The following is a 12,148-nucleotide window of genomic DNA, read 5'->3' on the forward strand; positions in this document are numbered from 1 at the left end:
CACTAATTCTATTCAAATAGTGAAACTTGTATATTATATCCATTCATTGCACACAGACTGATATATTTCAAATGTTTATTTATTTTAATTTTGATGATTATAACTGACAACTAAGGAAAATCCCAAATTCAGTATCTCAGAAAATTAGAATATTGTGAAAAGGTTCAATATTGAAGACACCAGGTGCCACACTCTAATCAGCTAATTAACTCAAAACACCTGCAAAGGCCTTTAAATGGTCTCTCAGTCTAGTTCTGTAGGCTACACAATCATGAGGAAGACTGCTGACTTGACAGTTGTCCAAAAGACGACCATTGACACCTTGCTCAAGGAGGGCAAGACACAAAAGGTCATTGCAAAAGAAGCTGGCTGTTCACAGAGCTCTGTGCCCAAGCACATTAATAGAGAGGCGAAGGGAAGGAAAAGATGTGGTAGAAAAAAAGTGTACAAACAATAGGGATAACCGCACCCTGGAGAGGATTGTGAAACAAAACCCATTCAAAAATGTGGGGGAGATTCACAAAGACTGGACTGCAGCTGGAGTCAGTGCTTCAAGAACCACAACGCACAGACGTATGCAAGACATGGGTTTCAGCTGTCGCATTCCTTGTGTCAAGCCACTCTTGAACAACAGACAGCGTCAGAAGCGTCTCGTCTGGGCTAAAGACAAAAAGGACTGGACTGCTGCTGAGTGGTCCAAAGTTATGTTCTCTGATGAAAGTCAATTTAGCATTTCCTTTGGAAATCAGGGTCCCATAGTCTGGAGGAAGAGAGGAGAGGCACACAATCCACGTTGCTTGAGGTCCAGTGTAAAGTTTCCACAGTCAGTGATGGTTTGGGGTGCCATGTCATCTGCTGGTGTTGGTCCACTGTGTTTTCTGAGATCCAAGGTCAACGCAGCTGTATACCAGGAAGTTTTAGAGCACTTCATGCTTCCTGCTGCTGACCAACTTTATGGAGATGCAGATTTCCTTTTCCAACAGGACTTGGCACCTGCACACAGTGCCAAAGCAACCAGTACCTGGTTTAAGGACCATGGTATCCCTGTTCTTAATTAGAAAATCCATGGGGTTTTGTGAAGAGGAAGATGCGATATGCCAGACCCAACAATGCAGAAGAGCTGAAGGCCACTATCAGAGCAACCTGGGCTCTCATAACACCTAATCGACTCCATGCCACGCAGCATTGTTGCAGTAATTCAGGCAAAAGGAGCCCCAACTAAGTATTGAGTGCTGTACATGCTCATACTTTCATGTTCATACTTTTCATTTGGCCAAGATTTCTAAAAATCCTTTCTTTCTATTGGTCTTAAGTTATATTCTAATTTTCTTAAATGCTGAATTTAGGATTTTCCATAGTTATCAGTTATAATCATCAAAATTAAAAGAAATAAACATTTTAAATATACCAGTCTGTGTGTAATGAATGAATATAATATATACAAGTTTCACTTTTTGAATGGAAGTAGTAAAATAAATCAACTTTTTGATGATATTCTAATTATATGACCAGCACCCGTAGCATGCACAACATTTAACCTCCTGGGTGCCACTGTCCTCGTACGAGGACATTATATTTGAGTTAATTTCTCTGACACCATACATGTCACAGTTAAAGAGCACATTCAGGGCTTTTCAGAGATACCATTTTTTGAGGTTGCACCAGGACAGCAATTTCTCCTCGGTCTTTAAAAATGACTGAATGATCAAATTTAGCACTCTTATGGAGAAATGATAATATTTCATCATTTAAATCTGACTAATTTTCAAATAGTTTGTTATAAATCAACATATCAGGAAAATGTTAAACATCTCTAATCAAAATAGGACTTTCTGTTACAAAACAGGGAATTGATTTCATACATGTCCACTGTAGAGGACACCGGGACTTAAATCATGTTTATCAGGCATTTTGGGAGACAATTCTTTTTTATTACATGTTGCTCCAAGAACACATTAATATGCATATGAGATACAGTGTATAGATACATTGCATTGAATGGGAAAACCGATGTATGGCCATTTTACCCACATATTTTATAAAGTATATCAATTAATTCCGTTATATCTTTCATAACATAGTTGAGATGAGAATCATCTTTAAACAAAGTTTGGTTAAAAAAAAAAAAATCCTGAAACCTGAAAACTGATTGGTGAATGAAAATATATCCCATTGTTTTTGCCTATGAATGTCATTTCATTTCATGTCATTTTATTTTTATTTAGTCCCGGTGTCCACTTACAAGGACATAGCATAACATATAAAATATCATTTTTCGAAAAAAGGTTTTGTTTCTTATGCATGTAATGCCATGACAAAAACTATATTCAAAAGACTTTGTTTTCCTGGGTCATAGGAGGTTAACACAAGCCACAAGTTCATACAAAAGAAACAGAAATTAAACACTGGATGGTTTTTATGTCATGATTACTGTAAGTATTTAGACATTAGACAACAACAACAATTAATAATAATAAGAATAGTTATAAATATAGCCTATATAAATACTTCCAGTCTCTTCTTTTATCCTGACAGCAAATCCATCACTTTTCAGCATTTGAAGGAAGGACTGGAAAGTGGTTCAGATTGCTGGAGTTCCATCTATAGCCTACCTACTGTAAACACACTTTTCCTCCATTCTCATGCAGGTCTGTTGGCGATCTCTTCTTCCGTTGAGCAGGTATCATCAAATAGAGCTCCACTGTTTGCATCAGTCACTGTAAAGCATAGGGTGATCTGTGAATGTGATGCAGTGAGGAGTAGCCTATAATTATTTCGTAACTGTTACCACAAACACAAACCTCTGATTGGTTGCATCTCTGCAGCCTCTACTTGGGTTTGACTTGATTTTGAACAGCCAACTGGTTTGAAGAAGATATAATTGTTGGACACATATTTTAAATATAAGTAGGGCCTATATACATTTCAAATAAATATTTAGGAGATTATGGTAATCCATACCTTTACATGTTATAGTCCATATGATTGTTGCGACTACAGTGACTGCAAGGCCTGTGATGATAGTAGCAGGAATCCACCTGTGGGTGGAGCTTTTGGACAGTATTTGAGCTGCGACACAGAAACAAATTGTATAGTCAACGAAATACAAAGAAAATACGTTCTTAGTTGAGCGTAGATCTGAAACAAATGCTGATTATTTTGTCTTGAATTAATTAAATTTCAGCATTGCTGATTAGTTAGCTGAAATAATCATCTACCAAAGGCTTTGTGTTCAAGAGTAGGCAATGGGACTGCGGTACAATCATTGTTATTTACAGATTCGTGGAGCTCTTGTTTTATTTAATATGCAGTAAATTTTTAATGTAGCATTTTAATGTGCAGGATAAACCATTAACATATTCATTTTAAACAATGGAAATCCTATAACTTCGTATCCTTTTATAGAAATGTCAGCGTCACAGTTAGAAGTATGGCCTTATTTGGTCTTTATTTCCCCGTTTTTGTCTAGTTAAAATGTTAATTTTGTTTTAATTTGAATAATTGTTTTCAATTTAAGTGATTCCATTATCTTTGATATCACTTTTCATTCTGTTTTGCAATAGAACAATTAAGCCACTTCCTTACTGACATCATCATTCAGGAAGTGACATCACAAGCATTTGTAAGTACAAATGGATTTTAATCTTTCTGGAATTTTTTTTTTTATCTTTCTGTGATTGTGTGGTATCAGTTGGTTTGTCTCACTCTAAAAATAAGTTTTATAACATTACAGAAATCTTAATGAAACTATCAAAAAAGTTAAACAAGTTTAAAACTAATGTAAACTTGCGCTCAGTCACCCATTGAGCAACAACAAAGATTATATTTTTATTTTCATCATGTCCACTGTATTCATTTTATTGCCATTGTGAAAATATTCAAGTTATATAATTAACAAAGTGTAGGCGCTCATCAAGCTTGACCAGTGCGTATTTATGAAAGTCAGATATACTCTAATAAAAAATATGTTCTAAGGAACAGAGCTCAAAAGGTCAGGTATAACAAGAGTGAGCCTTTTATAAAAGAGCAACTATAGCTATAAGATATACTAGTCTTCATTAAATAATGATTTATTTATAATAATAGTGATATTCTCAGTAGCTAAGCAACTATATACATGTGCTGGTCATATAATTAGAATATCATCAAAAAGTTGATTTACTGTATTTCACTAATTCCATTCGAAAAGTGAAACTTGTATATATATTCGTTCATTACACACAGACTGATATATTTAAAATGTTTATTTCTTTTATGATTATGATTATAACTGACAACTAAGGAAAATCCCAAATTCAGTATCTCAGAAAATTTGAATATTACTTAAGACCTTTCTTTAAGACAAAGAAAGGATTTTTAGAAATCTTGGCCAACTGAAAAGTATGAACATGAAAAGTATGAGCATGTACAGCACTTAATACTTAGTAGGGGCTCCTTTTGCCTGAATTACTGCAGCAATGCGGCGTTGCATGGAGTCGATCAGTCTGTGGCACTGCTCAGGTGTTATGAGAGCCCAGGTTGCTTTGATAGTGGCCTTCAGCTCTTCTGCATTGTTGGGTCTGGCATATCGCATCTTCCTCTTCACAATACCCCATGGATTTTCTATGGGGTCAAGGTCAGGGGAGTTTGCTGGCCAATTAAGAACAGGGATACCATGGTCCTTAAACCAAGTACTGGTTGCTTTGGCACTGTGTGCAGGTGCCAAGTCCTGTTGGAAAATGAAATCTGCATAATCTAGAGTTGTGGCGAAGGGGGTAAATGAGATGTCAAATACGTTGTTTTGTCTTATCTCCATAAAGTTGGTCAGCATGAAGTGCTCTAAAACTTCCTGGTATACAGCTGCGTTGACCTTGGACCTCAGAAAACACAGTGGACCAACACCAGCAGATGACATGGCACCCCAAACCATCACTGACTGTGGAAACTTTACACTGGACCTCAAGCAACGTGGATTGTGTGCCTCTCCTCTCTTCCTCCAGACTCTGGGACCCTGATTTCCAAAGGAAATGCAAAATTTACTTTCATCAGAGAACATAACTTTGGACCACTCAGCAGCAGTCCAGTCCTTTTTGTCTTTAGCCCAGACGAGACGCTTCTGACGCTGTCTGTTGTTCAAGAGTGGCTTGACACAAGGAATGCGACAGCTGAAACCCATGTCTTGCATACGTCTGTGTGTAGTGGTTCTTGAAGCACTGACTCCAGCTGCAGTCCACTTTTTGTGAATCTCCCCCACATTTTTGAATGGGTTTTGTTTCACAATCCTCTCCAGGGTGCGGTTATCCCTATTGCTTGTACACTTTTTTTCTACCACATCTTTTCCTTCCCTTCGCCTCTCTATTAATGTGCTTGGGCACAGAGCTCTGTGAACAGCCAGCTTCTTTTGCAATGACCTTTTGTGTCTTGCCCTCCTTGTGCAAGGTGTCAATGGTCGTCTTTTGGACAACTGTCTGGTCAGCAGTCTTCCCCATGATTGTGTAGCCTACAGAACTAGACTGAGAGACCATTTAAAGGCCTTTGCAGGTGTTTTGAGTTAATTAGCTGATTAGAGTGTGGCACCTGGTGTCTTCAATATTGAACCTTTTCACAATATTCTAATTTTCTGAGATACTGAATTTGGGATTTTCCTTAATTGTCAGTTATAATCATAATCATAAAAGAAATAAACATTTTAAATATATCAGTCTGTGTGTAATTATATGACCAGCACCTGTATGTATATATATATATATACATACATACAGGTGCTGGTCATATAATTAGAATATCATCAAAAGTTGATGTATTTCACTAATTCCATTCAAAAAGTGAAACTTGTATATTATATTAATTCATTACACACATACTGATATATTTCAAATGTTTATTTCTTTTAATTTAATTTAATTTAATTAAAAAAAAAAAAAAAAAAAAAAAAATATATATATATATATATATATATATATATATATATATATATATATATATATATATATGAATCAGATTTCACAACCTGATCTCATGAGGAAAATGTAACTATTTTACAAGGTGGCAATTTCATATGACTTTGTATGATTTGGTTATTTGTATATGATTTTTAGAAAAAAACAATTAGCAAGGTCCATCCCTCCCCTATACCTTACCGTCAGTGTCCCCACTGACAGATCGTAAGCAGATCGTATTACATACATACAATATGAGATTGCACAAATTCATATGAATTAACCACCAATTTGCCAAAATGTCGAATGGTTACAAATTGCTATGGGAGTGTGTATGCTTTATAAAGAAAAATACTGTTATTTGTGAAATTTTACAGGGTATAACATGTTCTCACCAGTTATCGCCGGTATGATGTTGACTCTAGTATGGACCTCATGTTTGGTCTGGAGAGCAGAGAGGGTGCATGTGTAGGTACCAGTGTGCTCCAGTCTCAGTAGGCTGCGTAGCTGCAGTGAGCCGTCCCCACCTTGACCCCTGGGGGTCACCAGTCGCGCCTTCTCCTTCCAAACGCTGGAGCTCAGCTGTGTAAGGCTGTCATAGGTGTAGACGGTTGAGGACTCGTGTCCTTTGGTGAAGGACCATGTCAGTGTGAAGTTCTGCAGGTTCCATGGGGCCACGCAAGGGATATTGAAGTCCTGACCTTCGATGCTAAATATTTCTGTTCAATTGAAAATGGGTTAAAATACTAATTAGGGGCTATTTGAAAGGTCAGTAAGGCGGGAGAAACATTGTGGTGCACTGTGCTCTCTTGTCTGCATGTAATTGTTTGGTTGGTGATGGAAATATTTGGTGATGCAATGTCATGTAATAATAATGATGATGAAATGCAATGTAACATGAATTTACTCGGTGAGATCAAACCTTTCTCCTGCAGTGATGTCCTCCATGTCTGAGACTTGTAGAATGATTGGACGAGGCAGATGTAGGTCAGATCTTTCAGCTTCCTGATCTTGCTCTCCACCGAGTACCGGCCTTGTTTGTCGGGTGTTTTGCGTGTGAAGGGTTGGAGGACGTCAGGCGGAACGGCTGGCTCTGTGAACATGGTTACACGGGGAGCGGGGTAGACGTCTCGGGTGGAGCATATGACTTCCTCGAAACCACTGAGACGTGTCGTCTTTAGGCTCACTGAGTGGATAGGGGCTGGAATGACAGGGTTATTTGTTGTTGGTTACGGTGTCATTATCAGTTTTAAAGGGAAAGTTCACCCAAAAATGAAAATATCCCATGATTTACTCACTCTCAAGTCATCCTAGGTGTATATGACATTCTTCTTTCAGACGAATACAATGTGAGTTATATTAAAAAATGTGCTGGCTCTTCCAAGCTAATGGCAGGTGTAGTGTAAATTCCGGTGACGAACGCTCTCACCGGAGCGTCCTATGTCAGCGGAAGTTAGAGATTACAGAAGTTCGTAAAGTTTTAAATATGCACAAATGCATTGCTTCGCCCCCCCCAGAAACATCCATTCACTGCCATTATAAAGCTTGGAAGAGCCAGGATGTTTTTAATATAACTCTGATTGTATTCATCTGAAAGAATAATGTCATATACACCTAGGATGACTTGAGGGTGAGTAAATCATGGGATCATTTTCATTTTTGGGTGAACTATGCCTTTAAGTCTTGTATGATTGCTGTGGCATAAATGATAAATAGGAACATTTCAACATTTTACTGGTTATAATTCTGATTAACTTTTTGAAAGCTTTTTTAATGGCATAGTTACGTCTAATATAATATAATATATAATTCCTGACTGGGAGACTATGGCAGTTTGGATAAAAGTTGTGAAATTGTGAAAGTTACTTATGTTCTGCCTATAAATTTTGATCCTTGTGGTGTAGAAATGTAGTTGTAGTACATTTGAGTATATACTAGCTCTACCCTGGTAGGGCATTTTGCTGTAATTTTAAATTTTGTTGTTAAATGTTGCATTATATAGACGACACTAACTGCCCTGACTGAATAGCAATAGCGATAGTGCAAGTCTAAATAGCAACTAGATTCTATTTAATGAAAATAACATTCTTTCTTAGTCATAGATGATATTTACATTAAGTGCAAATAGCATACTAAGTGAAAATAGTGATATAATCGATTCGAACCTGGGTCGATCGTGTCAAAACCTTGATCCTTAAGCCTTACACTTTACTGACTATGCCTCTGAAGAAGTTGAAATATGCACGTCTTTTGGTTATCTTATGGTTTGGCCCAGCCAGGCATTGTTAGGTGGAGCTGGTGTGAATAGCACTTGCCAACAAGGCACGCTATTTGCACTTGGTGTAAATAGACACTCCGTTTCTTATTACAATAACAATGCCTCCTACTGTTTAAATGTTATAAGCATCTATATTATATTTAAGTAATTATATTTGTCATGCTTTTCCTAAAATTATCTTCCAGGATGCTATGTCCAATTAAATGTATTTTTAAAGGATCAGTAAAAAAAAAAAAAAAAAAAAAAAAATACAGTAACACTTTATTTAAAGGGATAGTTCACCCAAAAATGAAAATTCGGTCATCATTTACTCACTCTCAAGTAATTACAGTCCACAAAAGAAGATACATTGAAGAATATGGGGAACTAAACAGTTGATGGACCCCATTGACTTTCATAGTAGGGGAAAAAAATACAATGGAAGTCTATGGGGTCTATCAACTGTTTGATTACTGACATTCTTCAAAATATCTTATTTTGTGTTAAGCAGAACAAAGAAATTCATACAGGTGTGGAACAACTTGAGGGTGAGTGTATGGTGACAATTTTTCCTTTACTATTCCTTTAAAGCTTTATGTATAATGCATTCATTTATGTAAGAGTTTCAGGCCTTATTTTGTCCCCTATTCAACGTAAGTGCCGTTATCAGATTGAAGTGATGGTCAAATTATTTTCTATATAATTTTCATTTATGATTGCTAAACTCTTGAACATAAACTTGTGATAACCCACCTTCTACCTTGACTATGATGAAGTGCTCACTAGTTTCTCCACTGCTGGTGACAAGACACCTGTACTTCCCCCTGTCCTGTGGGCCGCTCTTCTGGATATGAAGAGATGCATTACCAGAGGAAACCACTTCAGTGAATAGTGACGTCCTGTTGTTGTAGTGTTGATCTGGCTGATCTAACAGGCCGCTTCCTTGTTCATAACTGTGGATCAGAATATTCTGTCTGAACCAGTATACGATCTCATCTCCAACTGCTTCAAAGACACATGGTAGGACACAATCTTCTGAGAACATGCAGGTTACCTGGATATCTAGAGTTGTGGCGAAGGGGGTAAATGAGATGTCAAATACGTTGTTTTGTCTTATCATCAGTCACTCTGAAAGGTTAAGTTAAATGTCAAATCTGTTTATACTGATCATATACTTAATTATCATATTCATGGGAGGGCACGATTTGTTCTTGGTTTCCGAAGTCGATCGGAATACATTTTGAGATCTATAAATTGACCTGAAAATATTTAGGTCATAGTTCAAAAACAGGGCTGAAATGCTGGTTTTCCATGTTGACGATAAACATCAGACAATTAATCAGGCCAGTGTTTTGGTTGTCAGATTTAGTAGTCAGAAGTAGAAGTTTTGTATGGCCGGTTTTACTAAACTTTCTGTTTTTACTAAATATGTCAAATGTAAGGCACAGATGAAAAATGCTGTGCTATAAAAACGCTGAGCTCAGTTTCTTTTAGACTCTAGTGGTCATGTAATGACTTCATGGTGGGTCTGAGACGATGAATTGTTCAATTAAACCAGGGAATCTTATGAAAAATGTTCTAGTGAAGCTGTGCACGTTTGGCCTACAGAAGGGAAGGTGTTGAAGTCTTGTAGTTAAAAGAGTATTACCTGGAGTTTTCCCAGTTGTATCAGCAATAATCCACACCAATATCAAACGAGTCCAAGGTGCTGCCGTCATTGCTCTCTTTGAACTATAGGAAAAAAAAAAAAGCACTCTTCATCTTGTATATTGGGTGTATATAAACAATAAATCATTATTCACTAGGAATGTCAGAAGCATTGAAACTTTTAAGAATAAATTGATAAATCCTATCATTTTGACGTTACCCTTTATTTCTATGACATTTAGCATGAATCTTGAGCTTAATCCTCATTGTTTTTATCTTGTGTGAAATCTGTCAATCACATTCTTTCTTTTGAAAGTAGAATCTTCTGGATCAGGTACACTCTTGAGATTACTCAAGATATCAAAGCATTTGAAGACAGAAATCTCCTAACATGTACTAACAAATTAAATTCAACAAACTCACATATCTAAATAAGAGCACATAAAGCAATACGATAAAATGATTCACTTCAGAATTAAACAAATCTCAAAAGCATATAGTAGATGATTACGCAATTTAAATGATGGTCTCTCTGTCATTATTAGTTAATTAGCAAAGTAATGACAATATTTTAGGCTCTCTTATGCTTTAACTGTGGTTATGATTCAAAAGGCAGACTCACGTGTGTGTGTTTTGATTGTGGACGGAAGCCTCTTCTCTGCTGGTGAACTAGACTCTGAGTAGACTGACTTGTTTATTTTAAGAATACACACATTCATAGTATCAGCGTAGGCCTGCCACTTTAGGGGTGTTACATGAATGGGTGGAGTTTTAGAATTTTTCATTGAGTGAAAAACACTTTTTGACTCAAAATATGGAATGTTCTAAAAAACAATATAGGCCTTCCTGTAATTGCTGAACCCCAATTATTATTATTATTATTATTTGTAGAGGACATACCAAAATGTTTTTTAAAAAGGTAAGGAAAGAATAAGATTATTTTGTATTTATAATTTGTATTGGATTAATTTAGGCTTTCAAAATAGGCTTTCTTTATGCAAATGTATTTATTTATCTAGACAAACTTGAAACTTGAAAAAACGTTCAAATGGTAGTTTACATCTCATGAAACTTTCACAATATTTAATGATTTACAGTAATTATATGTTTTCAGTTGTTGGGATGGCACAACAGGTAAATAGGGTAAACATGAACAATATTCCTATGAAATATGAGCTATTTCCATGAAAGTTAAATGATTACACTCATTATTACAATATTTGATGTTATATAAGTTGCCCCCGAAACATGCTAATATAAAAATAGACATCATATACATTATACAGTGGGCTCCACAAATATTGGCACAATGGCACCTTTGGTAAATATGAGTAAAACTGTCTGAAAATTTGTTTGTGCAATTTCTCCTCAAAAAATGTAATCTTTAATTCAATTCAAATAGTTAACAAAATATATAATCTTTCTGAAATATATGTATTCCACAATTATCGGCACCACTTCATTTAATACTTTGCAACCTCCCTTTGCCAAACAGCTCTGGGTCTTCTACTATAATGTGTAATTAGGTTGATGAACATATGGCAAGAGATTTGAGTTCATTCCTCCATACAGAATCTCTTCAGATTCAGAGGGCCATGCTTGTGGACTCTTTTGTTCAGCTCATCCCACAGGTTTTTTTTTATTTTTTATGAGGTTTGGGTCAGAGGACTGCTATGTCCATTGCAAAACATTCATTCTGTGGTCTGTGAACTATATTCAGTCATTTATTTTGAGATGTGCTTTGGATCAGTGTCATCGTGTACTAAGACTGTGCCTGGAAATAGGCTAACTTCCGTCAACATGACCAACGTGACAACTTGCTTACACAGGGACTGTGCTGGGGACTATTTTCAGGCACTGTGTAATATCATTGCGCCGCTGAACCCATGGTACGGCTCAAAGTTCCTTGATTATTACACAAGAATAAGAGAATAGTTCCTAGCCATATCGGCCTAGAAAATCACAACTCTTCATTTTCCGTCGGTCTTAGTACACGATGTAACTATACACATCACAACATGTAAATAGGAAAATGTTGGAGTTATTTAGTCACTTATTGAGCAGTAGGCTAGCTGGAGCCGTTTACCTCCAGTCTTTGTGCTAAGCTAGGGTAGCGGTGGTTGCGTCAGACAGAGTTATGGCACGCATGGAGATGAGAATTTGATGGACTTATCTAACTCTGGGGGATACGACGAATAATATAAAGTCCCAAAAAGTCGGCGTGTTCTTTAATAAAGGCCTTCTGAAGCGAATCAATGTGTTCGTGTAAGAAAAATATCCATATTTAAAACTTTATAAAGTAAAGTTTCGGCCGATCGCCTTCCAT

At 36.5% G+C, this 12,148-nt stretch overlaps 1 protein-coding gene across 1 annotated transcript; it reads right to left on the reverse strand.

Moving 5' to 3' along the window:
• Window positions 1-1,913: 1,913 nt before the first annotated feature.
• hhla2b.1 (HERV-H LTR-associating 2b, tandem duplicate 1) lies at window positions 1,914-10,539 on the reverse strand. The gene is made up of 8 exons (XM_079805464.1): window positions 10,445-10,539; window positions 9,824-9,906; window positions 8,929-9,237; window positions 6,841-7,119; window positions 6,314-6,637; window positions 2,962-3,069; window positions 2,802-2,861; window positions 1,914-2,717 (listed from the first exon to the last, which is right to left on the reverse strand). Exons 2-8 carry the CDS (start codon window positions 9,891-9,893, stop codon window positions 2,641-2,643), a joined length of 1,227 nt encoding a protein of 408 aa, XP_079661590.1. The 5' UTR covers window positions 9,894-9,906; window positions 10,445-10,539; the 3' UTR covers window positions 1,914-2,640.
• Between the last annotated feature and the right edge of the window lie 1,609 nt (window positions 10,540-12,148).

This window comes from Gobio gobio (genome assembly GCF_949357685.1).
Source record: "Gobio gobio genome assembly, chromosome: 23".
In the NCBI taxonomy this organism is placed as follows: Eukaryota; Metazoa; Chordata; class Actinopteri; order Cypriniformes; family Gobionidae; genus Gobio; species Gobio gobio.

What these genes read in the sequence shown, in the direction of transcription:
- hhla2b.1 (XM_079805464.1), bottom strand. Translation starts at nt 9,893, where the DNA reads ATGACGGCAGCACCTTGGACTCGTTTGATATTGGTGTGGATTATTGCT. An exon ending in CATCATAGTCAAGGTAGAAG is followed by an intron (nt 7,120 to 8,928) that starts GTGGGTTATCAC and finishes CTGTCATTCCAG; the next exon opens with CCCCTATCCACTCAGTGAGC. An exon ending in CATCATACCGGCGATAACTG is followed by an intron (nt 3,070 to 6,313) that starts GTGAGAACATGT and finishes TCTGTGTCGCAG; the next exon opens with CTCAAATACTGTCCAAAAGC.